This window comes from Somniosus microcephalus, chromosome 4, assembly GCF_052327205.1.
Source record: "Somniosus microcephalus isolate GS21.2 chromosome 4, FLI_Smic_1.0, whole genome shotgun sequence".
NCBI lineage: Eukaryota > Metazoa > Chordata > Chondrichthyes > Squaliformes > Somniosidae > Somniosus > Somniosus microcephalus.
The window spans coordinates 305936841-305964080 of NC_140990.1; the positions used below are offsets into that span (position 1 = coordinate 305936841).

Below are 27240 nucleotides of genomic sequence, written 5' to 3' on the forward strand. Positions count from 1 at the left end.
CGATTTGGACACGACAAAGGCACACCCTAGCCTAGTCAACCCTGCAAAGTCCTCCTCACTAACATCTGGGGAGTTGTGCAAAAATTGGGAAAGCTGCCCCACAGACACTCACGGAATCATACCTCCTCCATCACCATCCCTGGGTATGTCCCACCAGCAGGACAGACCCACCAGAGGTGGCGGCCCAGTGGTATACAGTTGGGAGGGAGTGGCATCGTCTAATCCCCCACCATCAACATCCCGGGGATCACCATTAACCATAAACCTAACTGGACCAGTCAGGAGTGCGATAGAATCCTCTCCACTTGCCTGGATGAGTGCAGCTCCAACAACACTCGAGAAGCTTGACGCCATCCAGGACAAAGCAGCCCGCTTGATTGGCACTTCATCCACCACCTTAAACATTCACTCCCTCCACCACCGGTGCACCGTGACTGCAGTGTGTACCATCTACAGATGCACTGCAGCAACTTGCCAAAGCTACTTCGACAACACCTCCCAAACCCGCGACCTCTACCACCTAGAAGGACAAGGACAGCAGGCGCATGGGAACATCACCACCTCCAAGTTCCCCTCCAAGTCACACACCATCATGCCTTGGAAATATATCGTCGTTCCTTCATCGTCGCTGGGTCAAAATCCTGGAACTCCCTACCTAACAGCACTGTGGGAGTACCTTCACCACATGGACTGCAGCGGTTCAAGAAAGCAGCTCACCACCACCACCTTGGGCAATTAGGGATGGGCAATAAATGCTGGCCTTGCCTGTGAATGAATTTTTTAAAAGCCTGAAATAGTTGATCTTGAGCAGTCTTCTGTGTCTTTAGTAGTAGTTTGAGCAGAAGTAGCTGTAAGCTTATACTGTAGTTTGTTTAATGTGGGTCTGACTGAGCTGAGGTGCCACCCTATCTGAATAGCTAGCTGACATTTTCTAGGCTCATAAATGAAGAATGATTCCTGGCACGCGTGGAACTACACCTCCACATAAATCAATGCCTTGAGGGCCATGGGGACAAAAATGGGGGTGGAGGGTAAACCCACATTTCTGTTTTCCTTCTGACCAAATGGCAGCTTTGAGCCATTTAAGCATATGGTTAATCTTGTGAATTCTATAGTGCTCCACTTCAAGGATCTACAAGGTGCCGAATTCTGGTGTAGGGAAGCCACACCACTCCAAGTGGAACATGCAACTGATATTTGCATGAGTTTTTTTTTGTTTTTATTCTGTCAATTTCCTCCCCTCCCCTTCTCTAGTGGACAATGGACTGAAGAGGAATGATTCAGTAGCCAAGTGATAATTATTCACCCGTGAGCCTAGATGCGGAGATTTGCCAGACTCCGACTCTATCCTCATTGGATGTCCACACATGTAGCTTCAGCAGGAAACAAAATTGGGAATAGAACCATGGGCATTATAATGTTCCTATCTCTGCCCCAAACTGAACTCTGTTAACAGCATAAGCTAGCAATAAAATGATATCTATATTTGAATGTTTTATAAAATTATTGGCAGTACTAATTTTTGTCCACTAAATGGTGCTATTGCATTCAGCAATAAAAGTCACCATTAATGAGTTTTAATGCAGGAAAAAAAATCAGTCCAGGATTGCACAAACACATCATTGGCACAATATCTTTCCTTTAGCTATGTTATTACCAGCGAATGTAGCACACTTTGGCCTGCACATTGAATCTGCGGTTGAAGGATTTATATATGAAATTATGATGGAATAAATTAAGGAAGTACAGTTATATACTGATGAAAATGTAAGTAATATAAGTCAATTTAAGTACTTCAGATGCATTTTCTCTTTCTCCTCATCCCCACCAAGAAAAAATTACTGTACCCCAAAAAAAAAAAAATCCTGGATTCCCAGACCTAATTCTAGAAACCTCGTGTACATCCAAGTTCAGGTCTTTATTAAATCTTTATCTTTGACTTAGATTTCAAAAGCAGAGCTGTATTTATTTCTCTTTACAAGCTGTTTTGCCCATCTATATATTTTTTTCTCCTCCTCACTTTCTCTTGTTCTCCCTTTGTCTTCTCTCAGAAAGGGAGAAACCCTTGCTTTCTCGCGCGCTCTCTAACACATTTTCTCTTTCTACCTCTGCAAATCTGTTCAATTCAGGAAATGGGACATTTATTTTTTTTTAAAGTACTTTCATAGGATACCTGACGACGCTGTTTTTGTTTTCTACATGATAGTTAACCTGCCCATATGTCCACTTGTTTTAATTTCAGTCAGATGGTATAGAAATCTAATTGATCTAGAATATTAGATAAACAGTGACCGTCTGAAAACAATTTCTACCTGGACAATTTGTCTGTTGGAAGTTCCACGAGCAGCCACTGTAATCTCCCCTTGACATTCAATGGCATTACCATCGCTGAATCCCCCACTATCAACATCCTGGGGGTTACCATTGATCAGAAACTGAACTGGACCAGCCATATAAATACTGTGGCTACAAGAGCAGGCCAGAGGCTGGGAATTCTGCGGCGAGTGTCTCACCTCCTGACTCCCCAAAGCCTTTCCACCATCTACAAGGCACAAGTCAGGAGTGTGATGGAATACTCTCCACTTGCCTGGATGAGTGCAGCTCCAACAACACTCGAAGCTCGACACCATTCAGGATAAAGCAGCCCGCTTGATTGGCACTCCATCCACCACCTTCAACATTCACTCCCTCCACCACTGGCGCACTGTGGCTGCAGTGTGTACCATCTACAAGATGCACTGCAGCAACTCGCCAAAGCTCCTTCAACAACACCTTCCAAACCCGCGACCTCTACCACAGTCCAAAGATGTGCGGGTTAGGTTGATTGGCTATGATAAATTGACCCTTGGTGTTAGGGGGATTAAATACGTGGGGTTACAGGGATAGGGTGGGATATGTGTTGGTGTAGGGGTTACGGGGATCGGGTGGGATATGTCGGTGCAGGCTCGATGGGCCGAAATGGCCTCTATCTGCACTGTGGGGTTTCTGTGATTCTGTGATCACCACCTACAAGTTCCCCTCCAAGCCACACACCATCCTGACTTGGACCTGTATTGCCGTTCCTTCACTGTCGCTGGGCCAAAATCCTGGAACTTCCTTCCTAACAGCATTGTGGGTGTACCTACACCATATGGACTGCAGCGGTTCAAGAAGGCGGCTCACCACCATCTTCTCAAGGGCAATTAGGGATGGGCACTAAATGCAGGCCTAGCCAGCGACGCCCACATCCCATCAATGAATTTAAAAAAAAGTTGAATATAAGTCCCTGTGATCAGTACAGTGCAATATATTAATTGTTTGATTTGTGCTCCACTGCTTATCATGGGTATTGCATAATGATGCCAGTCACAGAAAAGCACACTTATAGTTGACCATGTTTCTTTATAGAAGCTTTTTATAGTGTGTTGACTTCAGTCACACGATGGTAGATCATTTGAATGAAGCAATATAAATTGTATAGGAACAGTCTTTGCACTGTATTCCCATAATAATAATCAACTTTATTGTCATTGTTAGTGCACAAGTGCAGTACAACGAAATGTAGGCTTGCGGCTCCCGAGAGTGTACATTTAGATTAAGACATTTAAACATTCAACATTCATTTGGCTTGTAATACATTAACATAAACATAATAAAGTGCATTGGCAGATGTGCAGGCTTTGGAGTTTATTTGTGGAGTTCAGTAGGATGACAGCCCTGGGAAAGAAGCTGTTCCTAAATCTGGTCGTTCGGGTGCGAATGCATCTGTAGCGTCTCCCAGATGGCAGGAGGGCGAACAGACTGTGGCTGGGGTGGGTAGGGTCTTTGATGATGGTCCGTGACCTCCGTAAAACAGCGTTTCTGTATATGTGCTCTATGGTCGGTAGCCGGGTGCCGGTAATGCATTGGGCAGTTTTGACTACCCGCTGCAGGGCTTTCCGGTCATAGTAGCTACAGCTGACATACCATACTGTGATACAGTTCGTCAGGATGCTCTCTATTGTGCAGCGGTAAAAGTTAGAGAGGGTCAGGGGTGACAGGTTACATCCCTTCAGCCTCCTTAGGAAATATAGGCGCTGCTGGGCCGCCTTCACCAGAGAGGAGGTATTGAGGGACCAGGAGAGGTCTTCTGTGATGTGGACTCCGAGGAACTTAAAGCTGTCCACCCTTTCCACCACAGCCCCATGGATGTGGATGGGGGTGTGACTTCGGCCTTTAGACTTCCTGAAGTCCACAATGATTTCTTTGGTTTTCTTGATGTTAAGGGCCAAGTTGTTATCGGCGCACCACTTCACGAGATGCTGGACCTCCTCCCTGTAGGCTGACTCATCGTTGTTGGTGATCTGGCCTACCACCGTGGTATCATCCGCAAACTTGATGATGGTGTTGGAACCATGAGCAGCCACACAGTCGTGGGTGAAGAGGGAGTAGAGGAGGGGGCTCAGCACACATCCTTGTGGGGCCCCCGTGTTCCGGGTCGGGGGGGGGGGGGGGGGGGGGAAGGAGGTGTGGTTACCTAATTTGACAGACTGGGGTCTGTCTGTTAGGAAGTCCAGGGTCCAGTTGCAGAGGGAAGTGTTCAGGCCAAGAGTGTGGAGTTTGGTGGCCAGCTTGTTGGGGACGATAGTGTTGAATGCTGAGCTGTAGTCTATGAACAGCATTCTGATGTAGGTCTCTTTACCGTCTAAGTGATTCAGTGCCGAGTGTAGAGCAGTTGTGATTGCATCCTCTGTTGATCTGTTTGCACGATAGGCAAACTGGTGTTGGTCAAGAGAGGCGGGAACACTGGCTTTGATGTGAGCCAGGACCAGTCTCTCGCAACACTTCATTATATGTTCTGCTATTGACTCAGAGCAAGAAATAAGGCAACTGTGTAACATGTTAATGCCAATTACAAATGGAAATTGTATTTGAGCTTAAATACATTCCAAAGAAATTGTATCTAACTTTTTTAAATTCCAGTTATTGCACAAAAATAACTTGATGGCTAACAAAATGTTAGACCACAGAAGTAGTCATTGTGAGAATACCAGAATGAGCTGGTAACTTTAATGAACTAAAACCTATTATGAACATTATTCAACTCGAAGCTGTTAAACAGACAATGTTACTGAAACAAAGGAAATATTTTAAATGACTAATAAATATATCGCTTCCTACTTATTGTGACATCTGAAGTATTTTTTAATCCATTAAATTAAGTTTCAGCAATCTGGATATCTGAGTCTTTGAGGTGTTGTGAATTCGCTAGGGCCATTTTTTTCTGTTAACACTAAGACAATGCAAAATACACATTTAGTGCATGGCTTTGGGATAATTTTATTCATAGCATCATTCTATTTGCTTTGTTTCAAATAGTTCCACATCTTGAAGCTGAATTGGATATGATACAGGATTAATTGGCATTTTACTTTGCAAAGTAAAACCAAACTGAGGTAATTTAAGCTTCCTCTGTATGCTACATGTCAGTTTGCCCTCCATCCTCTCTTCTTCCTCCTCCTCCCCTGCCCCCCCCCCCAAAAAACCCCCCCACTAGTTCACAGTTGCATTAATCCCTCTGCTCTGAGGAGAAAATAGTACTGCACATACCTGCTTAAAAATGCAAGACTTGACTTGAAGCTCTCTTCCTCCCCCACTCCCCTTCTTTGGTATATCCAAGACCTGGATTTTTTTTGAAGATAATTAGTCATCTTTTAAATACATGTGATTTTATTTTTTTCTAATGAGCAGTTTGAAAACTGCTTTAATGGCCAAAAATACACTTTAATGCTTCAGTAAAATGCAGAATCTTGCAGTAGCATGTACTATAGGATGAGGGACTTTAGTTACGTGGGTAGACTGGAGAAGCTGGGGTTGTTCTCCTTTAGAGCAGAGAAGATTGAGAGGGGATTTGGTAGAGGTGCTCAAAATCATGAGGGGTCTAGAAGGAGTAGATAGAGAGAAACTGTTCCCATTGGCGGAAAGGTCGAGAACCAGAGGCACAGATTTAAGGTGATTGGCAGAAGATCCAAAGGTGACATGAGGAAAAACTTTTACGCAGCGAGTGGTTATGATCTGGAATGCACTGCATGAAAGGGTGGTGAAGGCAGATTCAATTGTGGCTTTCAAAAGGGAATTGGATAAGTACCTGAAGGGGAAAAATGTACAGGGCTACGGGGAAAGGGTGGGGGATTGGGACTAGCTGAAGTACGCTTGCAGAGAGCCGGCACGGGCTGATTGGCCTCCTACTGTGCTGTAATGATTCTATGTAAATCGTCATCAGTATTTTAGTATTTAAAAACTTTTAAACCTCTTCACTGCTTAGCTCACTTAGTTGTGAGGTTGAAATAGTGTGTGAACATTTTATGCAGTTCAAGCCAATATTCTGTTATCAGTAGACTAGCCACGCACTTTGCAAGGTATAATGGACCTAGTGACGTTTCAATTTTCCGGAGACAAGTCCTGTACTATTGCAAGGTACTCCCAACAGCTTGGCTGAGGACTGGACAGGCTCCATTGGAAAAGTATCGGTTTGAATTGTTAGGATTTGGATTTGAACCTTTCAAGTTGGTTGTCCAAGATCTGGAGCTAGAGGGCTGTATTTAAACTGCATTTAAATTTGAGTTTTAAAAATGGTAACTTTCAATATTGAAACTTGTTTGCCTTAAACATTAAGGCTGCTGTCATGCATAAAGATATTAAATACGGTACAAGTGTTAATGCAAAGAAGCTTCTGGTGCTGTACTGTGTACAATATAGTACAGTACTATGTTATCTGTGTATATAGCAGAAGCTTCAATTAATGGGTGCAGTTGGACCTTGTGTTGTACACACTGTGCTTTGGAGCATAATGCATTTTAACCGTAGGGACATTTTCTGGGAATGTTGCCAAGGAGTGTGTTTAGCTCCGTCCCATTGGGAATATCTGGAAGGAAGTTGAAGCAGCTTTGATTCAGGAACAGTAGATCACAAGTCAGACATTAGAGAACAAGTTGAATCTATATAGTGCTATGCATTAATGAATTCAAATTGCGTGCAGGACTTCAACCTTACCTAAATAGACTTATTAACCTCATACCAGGCTAATGCCGTCCTTGGCATACTACTAAAACATTCTTAAGACCAAGTTATGTGGTAAGGACTTTTTAGTAAACTAGATTTTAATCTTTGACCAAAGGAATTAATGAAATAGAACAATACAGAATATATGCACCAAACTTTTACAATTAGCAAATCTATAAACATGATGCAATTTTTTTTGACTCATTCAAAAAAAAAACACATTGACTTAATATAATCCAGCATTTCTATGGTTTGGAGTTTAATTGGCATTTTGAGGTATATAGCAACTAATTGATCCAAAATATTCACTCACTTCATCTGATAAAATGTGCTGTAAATTTGATAAATATTTTTGATCAGAGTGGAAGTGTTCTCAACATTGACGTGATGACTTGTAGCTGTAGAACTATCCAGTATTTTATGACTTGTAGAGACTCTCAAAATACACCCGCTGACTGCTACTATTGGTACTGTAGTTGATCTGTTTAAGCAAGATTTCTCTTGTCTGACAAAGTGACATAACTATAAATTTTGGAAGAATGATTACAATAAGCTACTCCCAGTGGTGGCTCTGAGTTTAGATAGATTAGTCTTATAATTTGACTTAAGTGTGAAAGTTTTATACCAGAGATGTTCAATGTAAAAGCAGGGTTTAAAAAAAGTAAAAAGAAGGACCTTCATTCAGGCTTCTGAATTGTTGCAAAGTGTATTATGTAGGTACCCTTGTTTACATGTATAAATTGAGCACACACATTTCATAATGCAACACTCTTTTTGTTACAGGCAAAAGTGTTATTTAGTTGACCACATTTGCACTTGGTTCTAATTGGTATTAATGTTGACCATAAAACCAGCTTCAAAAAAATATTCTGGGTTCCTTCAGTCTGGTTCAGATATTACAATTGTAAGAGGGGACATTGGCAAACTTTCAATATTGGCAAGGGTGTAAAATGAGTGATACCACTCTTTGTAAACCACAAAATAAAACTGCTGAATGCCAGTTTTCCTGTTTCTCTTTATCCAATTTGCAGCTCGCCATGTTAGTTTTGAAAGTGTTTTGTTCCTTTTGAAATCTGATGATTTCATTTTTGGGGCTCCTTCTGGGTAAATGCAGAGCGTACTATCCTATTTGGCCGCCCAGACCAGGAATATCCAATATTTGATCCAATGTCTGTGCTGCATTAGCTGACCTCAACTGGGTGGTGATAAGGGTACCCAATTGGCTTGTTTCTGGGATAGGAATAGAAAGGGGGAATAATCAACCAGCGTTTTAACTTCTGCTCACCGTCTACTGTCCAGTGAGCCCTACTGAGAAGTGCACATATGTGGATGCTGGATGACCAACAGATTGGGTCTGGGCCTGGCTGTGATGCCACTTGCCCTGGATAGTCTGACAAAATTCACTGTATAGGATCACACATTTTACATAAATACAGCTAATTGGGCAAGGTTAAATAAAACTGCTGGGGGGTGGGGGGGGAGCGGATGGCATGCAACAACAACAAAAATCTGTTACGATATAGTTTACCCCATTCGTAGCCAAGCCATTTTTTGTTTTGTATTTGTCTCTGGGTCAAATAAAGTGATAGAGGTAATATGCTCACTATTGTGCCTGGCTATTAGGCTCAAGCTCTCGGTGGGTGGAAATGCATATTTGCAGTCTGTTCAGCCCAACTGTGTTACAAATACTATCTCTGGGAAGGTAGCTGAAGTACTTTTCAACACGACCTGAAAATGGAAAGTTAAAATTGCCACTATGGTTGTAATTATGTAATCTACTGCCAATGCTAAATAACACTTTTTTTTAAAAACCCACCTTACTGCAGTTTTGCCCAATAGAAATTGTTGACCAGCCACAGGTGTGACTATGGCGACACGGTTTTAACCACGTGCAAATTAATTTAGTAGAAAATGACATTATACTTGATGTGTATATTTACTTGACAGAAATCTGCCACCATTCGGTGTGAAACTTGACAGTATTTTTCTTTCACCAAAGTTAGGAGTTCTGGCATGAATTTATCTTCTAGTTTTTTGTCCAGAAATTGCAAGTGATAGTTTGACTTCATCAGAGTGAGAATGTTGATTCGCACAGCGAGATGTGCCAGACTGACTCTCGCTCTCCATCCAGAATGCATCGAGAACTCCATCCTGACCTGCCCTGTTGGAGCTGCTTGTTATTGGTTGGGCTTGCTTGCTCCTTGGCTGGAGAGGTTGTTCCAATTAGTCAAGCTGACCACAATGGCCGCTCTCCTCCAAACCGGAGTAAAACTAACTCTTTCCCTCTTCCTTATTTTATTTTATTTATCCTGTCTTCCGATTTCTCTGCATGACCAAAATGGTAGACAGGGCCTCTATTCCCAGACCTCTGCTAATGACACTCTTCAGACAGTGAGTGGCCCAGCTTGAGTTGTGTGGTTTTTAAATCCTCAAGAGAAATACCACCTATCCTCTGTCAGTTCCCGACAGCACACAAAGAGGGGGAATTCATAGTGGAATTAATCTCTCTCTGCTGTAGCACTGTACTTTATGTTGCATGTTAGATGCTCTTCAAATATGGATCCTTTTTATACAAGGTTGCAGAATTGATGACTTATGTGATCACTTCAGTTATTATCTTTATATAAGGAAACAAGGAAATGGCAGAGGCATTGAACAAATATTTTGTATCTGTCTTCACAGTAGAGGACACTTAAAAACATCCCAGTAATAGTAGAAAATCAAGGGGCAAAAGGGAGGGAGGAACTTAAAACAATCACTCACTAGAGGAAAAAGTGCTAGGCAAACTTATGGGTCTAAAGGCTGACAAGTCCCCTGGACCTGATGGCCTGCAGCCTAGGGTCTTAAAAGAAGATGCTATAGAGATAGTGGATGCATTGGTTATAATCTTCCAAAATTCCCTTGACTCTGGAAAAGTCCCTGCGGATTGGAAAACCACAAATATAATGCCCTTATTCAAAAAAGGAGGGAGACGGAAAGCAGGAAACTATAGGCCAGTTATCCTAACATCTGTCATTGGCAAAATGCTCGAATTCATTATTAAGGAAGTAATAGCAGGGCATTTAGAAAATCATAATACAATCAAACAGAGTCAACGTGGTTTTATGAAAGGGAAATCGTGTTTGACAAATCTATTAGAGTTCTTTGAGGAGGTAACGAGCAGGGTGGATAAAGGGGAACCAGTAGATGTAGTGTATTTGGATTTCCAAAAAGCATTCGACAAGGTGCCACATAAAAGGTTACTGCATAAGATAAGAGCTCATGGTGTTGGGGGTAATATATTAGATTGGATAGAGGATTGGTTAACTAACAGAAAGCAGAGAGTCGGGGAAAAATGGGTCATTTTCAGGATGGCAATCTGTAAGGCCGGTAAATCCCCAGGGCCTGATGATCTACATCCTAGGGTACTTAAGGAAGTGGCCCTAGAAATAGTAGATGCATTGCTGGTCATCTTCCAAAATTCTATAGACTCTGGAATAGTTCCCATGGATTGGAGGGTAGCTAATGTAACCCCACTATTTAAAAAAGGTGGTAGAGAGAAAACGAGGAATTATGCCTGACGTCTGTCGTGGGGAAAATGCTAGAGTCCATTATAAAAGAGGTAATAGCAGAGCACTTGGAAAACAGTGACGGGATCGGACAAAGTCAACATGGATTTACAAAAGGTAAATCATGCTTGACTAATCTACTGGAATTTTTTGAGGATGTAACTGGTAGAATAGAATAAGGGAGAACCAGTGGATGTGGTGTATTTGGACTTTCAGAAGGCTTTCGATAAGGTCCCGCATAAGAGATTGGCATGCAAAGTTAAAGCACATGGGATTGGGGGTAAGGTACTGACTTGGATATGGAACTGGTTGGCAGACAGGAAGCAAAGAGTTGGAATAAACTGGTCTTTTTCCGAGTGGCAGGCAGTGACTAGTGGGGTACCGCAGGGATCGGTGCTAGGACCCCAGCTATTCACAATATATATAAATGATCTAGACGAGGGAACTAGATGTAATATCTCCAAGTTTGCAGACGACACAAAGCTGGGTGGGCGTGTGTGCTGTGAGGAGGATGCCGAGAAACTCCAGTATAATTTGGACAGGTTGGGTGATATGGCAGATGCAGTATAATGTGGATAAATGCGAGGTTATCCACTTTGGTGGCAAAAACAGGAAGGCAGATTATTATCTGAACGGCAATAGATTGGGAGAAGGGGAAGTGCAATGAGACCTGGGTGTCCTTGTGCACCAATCGCTGAAGGTAAGCAGGTGATTAAGAAGGCGAATGGTATGTTGGCCTTCATAGCGAGAGGATTCGAGTACAGGAGCAAGGATGTCTTGCTGCAGTTGTACAGGGCCTTGTTGAGACCACATCTTGAGTATTGTGTGCAGTTTTGGTCGCCTTACCTGAGGAAGGATGTTCTTGCCATGGAGGGAGTGCAGTGAAGATTCACAAGACGGATGGCAGGAATGGCGTATGAGGAGAGATTGGGTCGATTAGGCTTATATTCGCTAGAGTTTAGAGGAATGAGAGGGGATCTCATTGAAACTTATAAAATTCTAACAGGACTAGACAGACTAGATGCAGGAAGGATGTTCCCGACGGCGGGGGAGTCCAGAACCAGGGGTCACAGTCTAAGGATAAGGGGTAAGCCATTTAGGACTGAGATGAGGAGAAATTTCTTCACCGAGAGTGGTGAACCTGTGGAATTTTTGACCACAGAAGGCAGTTGAGGCCAATTCATTAAATATATTCCAAGAAGGAGTTAGATATATTTCTTAAGGCTAAAGGGATATGGGGCGAAAGCAGGGATAGGGTACTGAATTTGGATGATCAACCATGATCGCATTAAATGGCGGAATGGCCTACTCCTGCTCCTATCTTCTATGTTTCTATGTAACTAGTGGGGTGCTACAGGGATCAGTGCTGGGGCCTCAACTATTTTCAATCTATATTAATGACTTGGATGAAGGAAGCGGGTGTATTGTAGCCAAATTTGCGGACAATACAAAGATGGGTGGGAAAGCACGTTGCGAGAAGTACAGAGAGTCTGCAAAGGGATATAGATAGGTTAAGTGAGTGGGCAAGATTTTGGCAGATGGAGTATAATGTGGGAAAATGTGAAGTTATCCATTTTGTAGGAAGAATAGAAAAGAAAAATATTATTTAAATGGCGAAAGACTACAGAATGTGGTGGTACAGAGGGATTTGGGTGTCCTCATACATGAAACAAGTAATTAGAAAGGCAAATGGAATGTTGGCCTTTATTTCAAGGGGGATAGAGCATAAAAGTAGGGAAGTCTTGCTACAACTGTACAGGGAGCTGGTGAGACCACACCTAGAGTACGGCATACAGTTTTAGTCCCCTTATTTAAGGAGCGATATACTTGCAATGGAGGCAGTTCAGAGAAGGTTCACTAGGTTGATTCCTGAGATGAAGGGGTTGTCTTATGAGGAAAGGTTGGGCCTATACTCATTGGAGTTTAAAAGAATGAGAGGTGATCTTATTGATACATATAAGATTCTGAGGGGGTTGGACAGGGTAGATGCAGAGCGGATATTGCCCCTCGTGGGGGAATCTAGAACTAGGGGGCATAGTCTCAGAATAAAGGGCCGCCCATTTAAAACTTTGATGAGGAGGAATTTCTTCTCTCGGGGTCGTGAATCTTTGGAATTCTTTACCCCAGAGAGCTGTGGAAGCGGAGTCATTGATTGAATATATTCAAGGCTGAGATGGACAGATTTTTGAGCAATGGGGGGGTTAAGGGTTATGGGGAGCGGGCAGGAAAGTGGAGTTGAGGCCAAAATCGGATCAGCCATGATCTCATTAAATGGCGGAGCAGGCTCGAGGGGCAGAATAGAAACATAGAAACGTAGAAGATAGGAGCAGGAGTAGGCCATTCGGTCCTTCGAGCCTGCTCCGCCATTCAATGAGATCATAGCTGATCATTCAAATTCAGTACCCTGTCCCTGCCTTCTCCCCATATCCCTTGATCCCTTTAGCCTTAAGAAATATATCCAACTCTTCCTTGAATATACTTAATGAACTGGCCTCCACCACCCTCTGTGGCAGAGAATTCCACAGGTTCACCACTCTTTGGGTGAAGAAATTCCTCCTCATTTCAGTCCTAAATGTCCTACCCCTTATCCTTAGACTATGACCCCTGGTTCTGGACTCCCCGACCATCGGGAACATCCTTCCAGTATCTAGTCTGTCCAGACCTGACAGAATTTTATAGGTTTCGATGAGATCCCCTCTCAATCTTCTAAACTCCAGCGAGTATAAGCCCAATCGACGCAATCTCTCCTCATACGTCATTCCTGCCATCCCAGGTATAGCCTGCTCCTGCTGCTTATGTTATATGCATGAACTGCAGTATTTTTATCTAGTGTTTACTTGACTTCCTTTTAGTTTCATCATTGTATGATCATTCCATATTTCCATAATCTTAATTGTGACTTGCAGCACAAAACAAATTACCAATTTAAATGAGAAATACAGCATTCAATGTACAGCTGTTTTAACTGGTTCTAGATCATATTTTTATTGGATAGTATCCAGTGTTTATGTGACATGCAGTTGATTTTTGTTTAAATGCTATACAGTATTTTTTTTCCAAATTGATCATACCAAATCCAAGTTCACTTTTCTTTTAGGTGCTATACTTGGGCGATCCGAGAAGCAACTATGCATTTTCTATAATGCAGACTGGGAGAAAGAGCAAACAAATCACAGTGGGATTGAGCACTGTATTGGAGAAAAAGATAAACGGCGACACTGTTTTGCTACATGGAAGAACAACTCTGGCTCTATAGAAATTGTGAAACGAGGCTGTTGGCTGGATGATTGGAACTGCTATGACAAGTACGCAAAAACACTGCTGCTTTTATCTTTTCATAAGATCTTTTTCTAAAAATGTAGCTATCTGTACTCTTGAATTTCAGAATAGCTTAATTCTTAAAGTTAGCATTCTCCAGCAAAAGTAAGTTTTATTAAGGTCCATTGTAACCACTTGGCTGTGATCAAATGTCAGTGACCTGTATAATTTTGTTTTGTAGGGGTGAATGTGTGGAAACAAAAGAAAGCCCTGAAGTGTTCTTCTGTTGCTGTGAAGGCAGCAAGTGCAATGAGAGGTTCTTTTATGTCCCAGTCATTCAGGATCTACCATGTAGGTTTTATCTTCCTTATCTTTATGGTGAAATGTATTGAATGTTTAAATGAATGGCCTATATGAATGAAAAGATGCAAGGAGGGGTCTGAAATTCAAATTTTAAAAATGCTAGATTTTTGTCTCAATTTAATTGTGCAATAGATTGGTCTATTGTGCATGTTCATCAGCAGGTGCAATAATGGAAACTGCATACTTTTTTTGGAGTGTTGGATTCCTAAAAAAAGTTCTAAGCTTTATCATTCAATTCATTGAAACTCATTGCAGTCTTTCCCATTTGTTCATCTTGTGTGTAAAACATTATACAAATGGAATTGCTGTGCCCTGGACTCGAGCTATTTTTCTCCCTTGTCCTGCCGTCTGCTCCCAGCTTGCAGTGCTTTTAACAGCTTGATCTGGATTTGAGCCTTTTTTTTAATATGGTATAGAGCTAGTAAGAAAGAAAAGAAAGAACTTGCATTTATATAGCACCTTTCACTACCTCTGGTCCCTGGTGAGGATGAGAGGAAGGGAAAGGGGGGAATTTTAAAGTGTCGTCACTGTTGTAATGTAGGGAAATGTGGCAGCCAATTTTCACACAGCAATAAGATAATCACCAAATAATTTGTTTGATGTTGGTTGAGGTATAAATTTTGGCCAGGACACAGAACTCCCCATCTCCTCTTCAAACAGTGCCATGAGATCTCTTGCGTTCACCTAAAAGGGCAGGCGAGACCTCGGTTTAACGTCTCCGTCAAAAGCGGCACTACTGACGGTGCAACACTCCCTCAGGCAAGAATGCTACCACTGAGCCAAAGGAAGAAAAGTCTTTCTCTTCATGGTTTACATTTGCAAGTCCTTTGTAAAATATTTTTTCGTAAGTCTTCACACAATATTTTCACTCTTTCTGTTTCAGCACTCTTGCTCTGTTTCAGCATTTTGATTTCATTTTCCCACCCAACAACAAATACACTCCTTGACTTGTATCTGATACCTGATGTTGGAAATAAAGGCTTTTATTTTATGCTAATCTGTTAGTAGCTGTGGAGCATCCATCTATATATAAATGCCTGGCTGGGTTGTACTTTTATTTTTAAAAGTGTGCACAGAAATTTATTTGGGCGCATCTGGAACAAATTGTTTGTGGGGTGGGGGTGGGGCCACCCTCAGTTATCATACTTTGTTGCGTATAAAGATTTCAGTAAAAAAAAAGCCACACTTCCTGTTGGTTTCTAAGTTCTGGGAGCAATTGGCCTCTAACTTACCTCAAAAATGCATAGCAGTTAATCCTTACAGCTTAAAGAATTTGGTCTTGCATACAGTGATATCTTAGCAGTAGAATAATATGCTGTGCATTACGTGATATAATGTACCTGTTCTTAAAATTAATGTATTCTCCAACTTTCTGTGAGCAAAGCCAAGGAAGATGCACTAGTTCAGAACAAAATTATTCTGAGAAACAAAGCAAGTACTTTATACTGAACACTCCTCCACAGAAACATTCAACTTCAAAGTTGTATTGTGTACATTTGCAGGTTTCTGAAAATGCTAAATTATTTTTACAGGGTAGTGTTTGTGACCTTTTGGTATGTGGTTATGGGTGTGGCATCAGTTACTCCTATTGAGAACAATTTATAGTCCGAGGTACTTTGAGGGAATAAACAACTTTTTTGTTTTCCTGAGTTAAAAGTTCTAAATGACTTTACTTTGTAATTTTGTGGAGTTGGTTGTGTTGACTTCTACTGTGCTTCAGAGGGTAGACCATAAAGCAACTTCAGTTATAGGACTTAGTTACTGCTGATGGTGTTAAAATTTGTGCAGCATCCGTTCAAGCAACTGAATCACAAGCATGTTTTTCACCCCACCAGCCTCCACATTCAACGGATCATCCTCTGCCATTTCCGCCACTTCCAACGTGATCCCACCACCAAACGCATCTTCCCCTCGCCTCCCCTTTCAGCATTCCGAAGGGACCGCTCCCTCCGTGACACCCTGGTCCACTCCTCAATCACCCCTAACAGCCCTTCCCCTTCGCCTGGCACCTTCCCGTGCAAGCGCAGGCGATGCAACACATGCCCTTTTACCTCCTCCCTTCCCACTGTCCAGGGCCCCAAACACCCCTTCCAGGTGAAACAGCGATGTACTTGTACTTCTTGCAATTTTGTATAATGTATTCGTTGCTCACGATGCGGTCTCCTCTACATTGGGGAGACCAAACACAGATTGGTTGACCGCTTTGCGGAACACCTCCAATTCAGTCCGTATGGGGTGACCCTGAGCTTCCGGTCGCCTGTCACTTTAATTCACCGCTTCACTCCCACTCTGATCTCTCTCTCCTCGGCCTATTACATTGTTCCAATGTAGCTCAACGTAAGCTTGAGGAACAGCACCTCATCTTTCGATTAGGCACTTTACAGCCTTTTGGACTCAACATTGAGTTCAACAATTTCAAACTATAACCCCTGCCCCCATTTTTCATGCTGTATGATTTTGCCATTTCCATTTGCAACATTTTATCTTCCCTGCCTCTTACAAAAGCACAGCATGATCCTTCAATTCCTTCCTCAACCCCCCCCCCCCCCCCTCCCTGTCTCTGCACCTGCTTAATATCCGTTACATCTCCAGCTTTTCCCAGTTCTGATGAAGGGTCCCAGACCTGAACCGTTAACTCTGTTTCTCTCTCCACGGATGCTGCCTGGCCTGCTGAGTTTTTCCAGCGTTTTCTGTTGTTTCAGATTTCCAGCATCCGCAGTATTTTGCTATTGTATTAGTGTTTAGTTCACTGCCACCTCTCTTCTAGGAATACCCACCTTGAAGAAATTCTGCTCTTCTCTCCGACGGGATTTCCATTTGTCTCTTCAACCGTGGTCATCTTCATTGCTTTCAGTTTCCCTTCTCGTGTTTGATCAGGTATCTGCCAGGACTTGGTTTCACAGCCACATCTCTTTCCTCAGCAACTGTCTCCGGTTCCGACTTATTCCACGTGGATTCCAACTAAACTTCCACCCTTCGTGTTTTGGATCCACCCAGGATTACAGACATCTCCAAGATATTCATCGTTCCTCGAATACTGCTCTCGCCGCATCTTGAGATCCACGCTCAACACCATGCGGCGCCACATGAACACTTTTGACCTCTCTCTTCAGCAGCACCGACGCACTCTATCTCAAAGCTGTCCGGGTCCACAGTTCCATTTCATCCTTCGACTCATCCGACGCTTCAACAAAAAAACTCTCTCTTCCTTTCTGATGTCAAGGATCACAAGCTTCATCAACTCGTGAACACCAACGCCCCTCCGGAACCTCCTTCCCCCTTCACTTTCCTCTGACCCTATCCCTTCTTCCAATCTCACCCCCTGCCGCATTTTCACTATCCCCTCTGACCTTCCCCTCTCTGACCCCGAACGATCAGTCCTCAGCAAAGGCCTGAGCTTCATCCCCTTACGCCCCCATCTCAATGAATTTCGAGCTCGGCACGATGCTGAGCTCTTTTTCCATCGCCTTCATCTCCGTGCCCACTTCTTTGGCCAGGAGTCTCCCCCCCCGCCCCCCCCCCCCGCACAGCTGACCCTTTTCTCCTGCTTTCAAACTTCTCGTTCTACCTGAACCCTTCCTCTGGCCTCTTGCCCTCCTCTAGATCTTTTCATTGCTAACTGCCGACGTGACATCGGCCGTCTCAATTTCTCTGCTCCCCTCTCTCACTCCAACCTACCTCCCTCTGAACTTGCAGCACTCCGTTCTCTCCGATCCAACCCTAACATTGTCATTAAACCTGCTGATAAGGCTGGTGCTGTTGTTTGGTGAACCGACCTCTACTGTGCGGAAGCTGAACGCCAACTCTCTGACTCCTCCTCCTACCCCCGCCTGGACCATGACCTCACTAGCAAACATCAAGCCATTGATTCCAAGACTGTCACTGACCTCATCTCCTCTGGAGATCTTCCCTCCATGGCTGCCAACCTCATAGTCCCCCAACCCCGCACAGCCCGCTTCTACCTTCTTCCCAAGATCCACAAACGGGACTGCCCTGGTAGACCCATCGTTTCAGCCTGTTCTTGCCCCACGGAAATTATCTCTTCCCATCTCGACTCTTTTTTCTCCCCGTGTCCAGTCACTTCCCTCCTACATTCGCGACTCTTCCGACGCCCTCCGCCACTTTAACAGTTTCCAGTTTCCTGGCCCCAACCGTCTCCTTTTCACTGGACGTCCAATCCCTCTATACCTCCATCCCCCACCAGGACGGCCTGAGGGCGCTCCGCTTCTTCCTTGAACAGCGGCCCAACCAGTCCCCATCCATCACCACCACCACCCTCCTCCGCCTGGCTGAACTTGTTCTCACATTGAACAACTTCTCCTCTGACTCCACTCACTTCCTCCAAATTAAAGGTGTTGCTATGGGAACCCGCATGGGCCCTAGCTATCCCTGCCTTTTCATGGGATATGTGGAACATTCTTTGTTCCAGTCCTACTCGGGTCCCCTCCCTCACCTCTTTTTCCGGTACATTGATGACTGTATCGGTGCCGTTTCCTGCTCTCGCCCTGAACTAGATAAGTTCATTTACTTTACTTCCAATTTCCACCCTTCCCTCACCTTCACATGGTCCATCTCCAACTCTTCTCTTCCCTTCCCTGACTTCTCCGTCTCCATTTCTGGCGATCGGCTTTCGACAAACATCCACTACAAGCCCACTGACTCCCACAGCTAACTGGACTACACTTCCTCCCACCCCGCTTCCTGTAAGGACTATTCCATTCTCCCAGTTTCTCCGTCTCCGCCGCATCTGTTCTGACGATGCCACCTTCCATACCAGTACTTCCGACATGTCTTCCTTTTTCCTCAACCAAGAATTCCCCTCTACTGTGGTTGACACGGCCCTTGACCGTGTCCGTTCCATTTCCCGCTCTTCTGCTCTCACCCCTTCCCTTCCCTCCCAGAACTATGAAAGGGTTCCCCTTGTCCTCACCTTTCACCCCACCAGCCTCCACATTCAACGGATCATCATCCGCCATTTCCACCACCTCCAACGTGATCCCACCACCAAACGCATCTTCCCCTCACCTCCCCTTTCAGCATTCCGAAGGGACCGCTCCCTCCGCGACACCCTGGGCCACTCCTCAATCACCCCTAACAGCCCTTCCCCTTCGCCTGGCACCTTCCCATGCAAGCGCAGGAGATGCAACACATGCCCTTTTACCTCCTCCCTTCCCACTGGCCAGGGCCCCAAACACCCCTTCCAGGTGAAACAGCAATATACTTGTACTACTTGCAATTTAATATATTGTATTCGCTGCTCACGATGCGGTCTCCTCTACATTGGGGAGACCAAACGCAGATTGGGCAACCGCTTTGCGGAACACCTCCGTTCAGTCCGTAAGGGTGACCCTGAGCTTCCGGTCGCCTGTCACTTTAATTCACCGCTTCACTCCCACTCTGATCTCTCTGTCCTCGGCCTATCACATTATTCCAATGTAGCTCAACGTAAGCTCGAGGAACAGCACCTCATCTTTCGATTAGGCACTTTACAGCCTTTTGGACTCGACATTGAGTTCAGCAATTTCAAACTATAACCCCTGCCCCCATTTTTTATGCTGTGATTTTTGCCATTCCCATTTGCAACATTTTATCTTTCCTGCCTCTTGCAAAAGCACAGTATATTCCTTCAATTCCTTCCTCCCCTCCCAACCCCCCTGTCTCTGCACCTGCTTAATATCTGTTACATCGCCAGCTTTTTCCAGTTCTGATGAAGGGTCCCAGACCTGAAACATTAACTCTGTTTCTCTCTCCATGGATGCTGCCTGGGCTGCTGAGTTTTTCCAGCATTTTCCGTTGTTATTTCCTGTTTTTCTCTTGTTGCACGTACAATGTTCATGCTGTTAATTCATTTGGACGCTAGAAAGTTTCATTATATAATTAAGATTTTTGCCGTTTTAATTGCATCAGCTACATTATTGGTCCATTCTCTAGGCTTGATTATTCGGTTATAGGAGAGTTGTGAAATTTGTGCTATTTTATTAAAATACTGTCTGCAATCAGTCATGGCTTAATAAAGAGAAGTGCTCAGTGCATGGCTTAATAAAGAGAAGTGCTTTGTTCTGAGTTTTTAATGACTATAGTGGTTACATCCAAATTAATATAATTAGTTAATTCTCTTTGAAGTTGATGAATTATCCACAACAGTGTTTAATCTTATCTTGCAACAGCTAACAGACTTGAGTCTGGATTTTTGTTTGAGAAACTGGTCAAACAAGAATATGACATACAGGAATTTTTGTCCTGTTTAAAAGGTTGTGGTAACCCAAATCTAAGATGAATCTGCTAAAATAGTTGCACAGAGATGCTTTAGCTTGCAGCCATATAATCGTTTGATCTAGGTGTGGATTGTGCGTTTCAGTTTGTTGTGAATTTGATAACTGAGAATGTCAGCAGATGTCACACAATCCTGTTGCTGCAGATGCTGTGTGAAGCTAAGATTCCAAACTCTGTGTTCACCTTCTCATTAGCAGTCCATGCTTTATGGTTGTCTAATTGCTATAGAAATTTTACCAGAATCTCTACTTTTTTCAGGTGTCAAAATGGTATTGTTATTTTGATCCTGATTGATTTACCATTCCACTTTCAAAGGAATTAATGGTGTAAGAGAAGAGAATTTTTTTGCGTTATGTTCTGTTAGATTTCCGAAAGACTGAGGAGCTCTAGTCGCTGTCTGACGCTTAAGTTACCACAAAGGAAGTCATGAAAGATGATCCTGGAAGAATTATTTGCTGGACTTTTGTAACTGGAAATGAAGGGAAGCTTGAAAAAGGATAGACTGTTTCAAGGTCTTTTGTATATATTTATTGGGCTGTAGCGTATATTCATTTTGTTCTATATTTGAGTTAGCCTATACAAATCTGATTTTGCACATAGTATTTTCTGTCGTGCAGCAGACTGAAGACACTGGGCCTGATTTTGCGGTCGGAGGCTTTCCGCGGACAGATTCCTCTAACCGGCAAAAAATCTACGAACTTACTTTCTGCCTCTGGATCCACGAAGGCTTGCGCTCCTGGGCCTCTATGCATCGACATGCGCCGGGGCGCAGGTGGTTCGCAAGCACCCCTGGGATCACGTGGGCCGGCCCAACGAATGACAGAAGGGGAATCCCCATTCATACTTATGGGGTTTCTGTACATACGGAATTCCCATAAGTATGAATGGAATACCCCCAAAAATACCTCTACACTTCAAATAAAAATTTTAAAAATCACACATTTAAAATGGCATTAATTAAATATTTAAAACAAATTAAGTTTTTTGAAAAATAAATTTACATGTTTTAAAGGGGCTAAAAATAAACTTACCTTATTTCACAAGTTTTTAAATGCATAAATTATTGATAAAATGTTTTTTAAAACTCTTTCTTACACTGCCAGGTGTAAGAATTTCACAGGCATTCGCTGGGCAGAAATTGGGCAAATAGTGCAACTCTCCACCCACGGATGCAAATTCTTGACCAATCGCAAGTTCCGGGTTTTAGTGCATGCTTAAACCCGGAACCTGCGAGGTCCTCGCATACGCACCCGTAGGGGCTGCAAATTACGGCCCATTGTATGTACATTCTACTGTGCAGATTACTGCAGTTAGTAATATTTGGATCTAGGCTGTGTTATCTGCAAGGGAGGAAGTGCAAGATACAGATTTTTGATTTGTAAGGAATGTGGTCTGCTTACGGAAATATAGGCCATTTGAGCAAGAACCTGTAACACTGATAAATAATAGCATGCTGAACTTCGCACAATAATTTGGTAACATTTTTTTTTTAATTGGGGAACTTGGTGTACCTTCCAATATCTAGTTTTATGACAAAATTCTGAATACAGAAGTGCCAGGATTTGTGTTACCAGTCAGCATTGTCATAATTTCACTTTTAGCAGATTTTCATGATAAAGTTCCATTCTGCATTTTGGTGACGAGTGGTGATCTGTTCTGCTGCTAAATCACCTTGAAATGTTTTGCAATAAGATGATTTGTGTGTGGAATTTCATTATTCTTGTTTTCCAGAAAATGTAGGGCCTTGTTTTCTCCTACAAAAGTACAGAATTTATTTATATACATTTTGGCTTTTCTAACTCCCATTAAATAGTAGGTTTGTGGGAAGAGATGAGAGAGTTGAAATTGTGGCTATTTGTACCCAGCATTGGGTTCTCTCCTTTTCCTATCTCCCTCCCATGCAAACATTGGCCCTGTTTGTGCAAATCTAAATTGGTAACCACTGTTCTTTTGGTCCCATGTATGAGAAACAAATATTGCCCTGCTGCTGAAGAATCAGTATTAGTAGGATTAAGGGTATGTTTAATTCTAGGCAAGATTTTGTTTTGGGGATAAAACCGTAAGCTCGAAATCCACTTTCAAGTTAAATGGCTCCTCAAACATGTTATGTGATATTCCAGGAACTGTTTAGTAAAGTAAAAGCCCACGCCACCTGAACTACGGTTATTTCTTGGACCAACATCAGTAATTGCCTTAAAATCAATTTGTATCAGATTTTTAATAAACTTCATAACTAAATTCCGTTCATTAGATTCTGGTTTAGATTCTAGAATAGACGTGCTGGAATTGCTCCACATGTATCGATGCTAACTGAATTGTCATGCTATAATGAAAAAATCCTTCATCTGTGTTGAGGTTAAACAGCTGAAGTTTAGTATCTGAGGTTCACAATTGGTTAGTAATTTAATTATAAACTGGAGTCATGTATACAGTAACTGAAATGGGACACTTAAGTTACAGGAAACTTTGTGCTATCCGGAGGTGAGCTATCCGGCAATCTCGAGCCACCGGCAAAAATCAGCAACCGTTTTTTATTCTTTGTTTTTTTTTTGCTTTGTTTGAACAGTCAAGCTGTGCAAGGTCTGTAGCTATAGCAACAGCTTCAGCTACAGAGCTTTAGGGCCACACCCGAGTGTTTAGAAGCTGTTGCTAAGCAACAGTGTTTGTTGTCAAATACGGAGATAAGAATCTCCGTATCTCTCAACATTAACTCTAGAGAGTACGGAAGTTTTGAGGCAACGGCGGCAGCAGCTCGGTCCCGTGGGTGCCAGATAGCACAAAGTTTTCTGTATTGTAAAAGAGTTTCAAACCTACTTCATACCAGTGCTGAGAGCTGTTGAAGTGATTAAGGGGGAAAAATTTGGTACTGCCAATTTTGGGGCACTAATATCAGCCGGGCGCAAAATTTGCCTCTATTGCCCCGGAGGTGATTTGAGCGCTAAATCAGGCGCTACACACCTCGCAAGTGCAAATGTCGGAACGAGGAGCTACCTCCGAACGCTACCGAAGCTAGGCAATGTCAGTTACCATGGAAGCCAGACCGGCGCCGTCCAGTTCTTAAAGCGGAGGGGCCATCTTGCTGGCCAGCCACACCCTGCTCATTCTGCCTTGAATTTTGGCCTGGGAGAGACCTCTAAAGCAATTGTGTTGGAAGCACTAATGGATAGGCCCAGGGAAAGAGCTCGGCACTTAGGAACCTCAAAAGTGGTGCTGAGGGCTAAAACTCCTTAGGACAGCGTTAAATCTCTCCAGAAGTGTGTGTCTCAACCTGCGGGTACCAAAAATTTTGCTGACAAGAAAAGGCAGGAAGCGCCCGCCTTTAAATAGCGCTCCCCCAGCCCCTTCCCAACTTGAAAATGTTCCCCTCTACCTGTCGTTCCTAGCGGCAGGCGCTAAGGTAGGGGCGCAACTGAACGGCTGCAGGGCATTCTGAAGGGGGAGGGTGAACAGGCAGAGGTCGTGGTTCACATTGGGACCAACGACATAGGTAGGAAGAGGGATGAGGTCCTGCAACAAGAATTTAGGTAGCAAGATTAAAGAGCAGGACCTCAAAGGTTGTAATCTCTGGATTACTCCCGGTGCCACGTGCTAGTGAGTATAGGAATAGGAGGATAGAGCAGATGAATGCGTGGCTAAAGAGTTGGTGCAGGAGGGAGGGCTTTAGTTTCTTGGATCACTGGGCCTGCTTCTGGGAAAGGTGGGACTTGTACAAGTCGGACGGGTTGCACCTGAACCAGAGCGGGACAAATATCCTTGCGGGGAGGTTTGCTAGCACTGTTCGGGGGGGTTTAAACTAAAATGGCAGGGGGTTGGGAACCTGAGCAGGGAGACAGAGGAAAGGAAAACAGGGATAAAAGCAAAAGATAGGAAGGAGAAAAACAAAAGTGGCAGTCAGAGAAATCAACGGTTTAAATCAAACGTGGCTACAGTAAGTAATAATTCTAATAGGTCTAAGAGCGTTTAAAAAAACAAGCCTGAAGGCTTTGTGTCTTAATACGAGGAGCGTGGATGAATTGGCTGCGCAAATAGAGGTAAACGAATACGATTTGGTTGGGATTACAGAAACGTGGCTCAAGGATGGCCCAGACTGGGAACTCAACATCCAGGGGTATTGGATATTCAGGAAAGATAGGCAAAAAGGAAAGGGAGGTGGGGTAGCATTACTGGTTAAAGAAGGGATTAATACAATTGTAATGAAGGATATTAGCTCTGATGATGTGGAATCTGTATGGGTAGAATTGAGAAATACTAAGGGGAAAAAAACATTAGTGGGCGTGGTATATAGACCTCCAAACAGTAAGGTGGAGGTTGGGGATGGCATTAAAAGGGAAATTAAAGAAGCGTGCAATAAGGGCACAGCAGTCATCATGGGTGACTAATCTACATATAGATTGGGCCAACCAAATTAGTAACAATACTGTGGAGGAGGAATTCCTGGAGTGTTTACGGGATGGTTTCCTGGACCAATATGTCGAGGAACCAACCAGAGATCAGGCCATCTTAGACTGGGTATTATGTAACGAGAAAGGATTAATTAGCAATCTTGTTGTACGAGGCCCCTTGGGTCGGAGCGATCATAATATGATCGAATTCTTCATTAAGATGGAGAATGAAGTAGTTGGCTCAGAGACAAGGGTCCTCAATTTAAATAAAGGAAACTACGATGGTCTGAGGAGCGAGTTGGGTAGGATTGAGTGGGGAATGGCACTCAAAGGGTTGACGGTGGATAGGCAATGGCAAACATTCAAAGACCGAATGGATGAGCTACAGAATTTATTCATCCCAGTTTGGCATAAAAATAAAACAAAAAAGGTGACTCAACCGTGGCTAACAAGGGAAATTAGGGATAGCATAAGATCCAAGGAGCGGACATATAAATTGGCTAGAAAAAGCAATAATCCTGAGGATTGGGAGCAGTTTAGGAGTCAACAAAGGAGGACAAAGGGATTAATTAAGAAAGGGAAAATAGAATATGAGAGTAAGCTTGCAGGGAACATAAAAACTGACTGACTAAAAGCTTTTATAGATATGTGAAGAGAAAAAGATTGGTGAAGTCAAGCGTAGGTCCCTTACAGTCAGAATCAGGGGAATTTATAATGGGAAACAAGGAAATGGCAGACCAACTAAATACATACTTTGGTTCTGTCTTCACAAAGGAGGACACAAATAACCTCCCAGAGATGCTGGAGAACATAGGGTCTGATGAAAGAGAGGAACTGAAAGAAATCAGTATTTGTAGGAAAATGGTGTTAGTCATAGAGTTATACAGCACGGATAGAGGCCCTTCGGCCCATCGTGTCCGTGCCGGCCATCAAGCCCTGTCTAATCTAATCCCATATTCCAGCATTTGGTCCGTAGCCTTGTATGTTATGGCATTTCAAGTGCTCATCCAAATGCTTCTTAAATGTTGTGAGGGCTCCTGCCTCCACAACCCTTTCAGGCAGTGAGTTCCAGACTCCAACCACCCTCTGGGTGAAAAAGTTCTTTCTCAAATCCCCTCTAAACCTCCCGCCCTTTACCTTGAATCTATGCCCCCTAGTTATTGACCCTTCTACTAAGGGAAAAAGCTCCTCAGTATCCATCCTATCTATGCCCCTCATAATTTTGTACACCTCAATCATGTCCCCCCTCAGCCTCCTCTGCTCCAAGGAAAACAAACCCAATCTGCCCAGTCTTTCTTCATAGCTGAAGCGCTCCAGCCCTGGTAACATCCTGGTGAATCTCCTCTGCACCCTCTCCAAAGCGATCACATCCTTCCTGTAGTGTGGCGACCAGAACTGCACACAGTATTCCAGCTGTGGCCTAACCAGTGTTTTATACAGCTCCATCATAACCTCCTTGCTCTTATATTCTAGGAAAATTGATGGGACTGAAGGCCAATAAATCCCCAGGGCCTGATGGTCTACATCCCAGGGTACTTAAGGAAGTGGCCTTAGAGATAGTAGATGCATTACTGGTCATCTTCCAGAACTCTATAGACTCTGGCACGGTACCCATGGATTGGAGGGTAGCTAATGTTACCCCACTATTCAAAAAAGGTGGTAGAGAAAAAGCGGGGAATTATAGACCGGTAAGCCTGACATCGGTATTGGGGAAAATGCTAGAGCCTATTATAAAAGATGTAATAGCAGAGCACTTGGAAAGCAGTGACAGGATCGGACAAAGTCACCATGGATTTACAAAAGGTAAATCATGCTTGACTAATCTACTGGAATTTTTTGAGGATGTAACTGGTAAAATAGATAAGGGAGAACCAGTGGATGTGGTGTATTTGGACTTCCAGAAGGCTTTCGATAAGGTCCCACATAAGAGATTAGCGTGCAAAATTAAGGCACATGGGATTGGGCAAGGTATTGACTTGGATAGAGAACTGCTTGGCGGACAGAAAGCAAAGAGTTGGAATAAACGGGTCGTTTTCCGAGTGGCAGGCAGTGACTAGTGGGGTACCGCAAGGATCGGTCCTAGGACCCCAGCTGTTCACACTATATATTAATGATCTGGACGAGGGAATTGGATGTAATATCTCCAAATTTGCAGACGACACAAAGCTGGGCGGGAGGGTAAGCTGCGAGGAGGATGTCAGGAAACTCCAGTACGATTTGGACAGGTTGGGTGATTGGGCAGAAACATGGCAAATGCACTATAATGTGGATAAATGTGAGGTTATCCACTTTGGTGGCAAAAACAGGAAGGCAGATTATTATTTGAATGGCAATAGATTGGGAGAAGGGGAAGTGCAAAGAGACCCGGGTGTCCTTCTGCACCAGCCGCTGAAGGT

At 43.5% G+C, this 27240-nt stretch overlaps 1 protein-coding gene across 2 annotated transcripts in view; it reads left to right on the forward strand.

The window, feature by feature from the left end:
• Positions 1 to 27240, forward strand: part of LOC147120572 (activin receptor type-2A) — a 165189-nt gene that overhangs the window by 99324 nt on the left and 38625 nt on the right. For both annotated transcript variants that reach the window (XM_085986670.1, XM_085986671.1), the window contains exons 2-3: positions 13666 to 13873; positions 14068 to 14177. In XM_085986670.1, coding sequence (XP_085842796.1) covers positions 13666 to 13873; positions 14068 to 14177 — 318 coding nt within the window. The remainder of the gene's footprint in view (positions 1 to 13665; positions 13874 to 14067; positions 14178 to 27240) is intronic.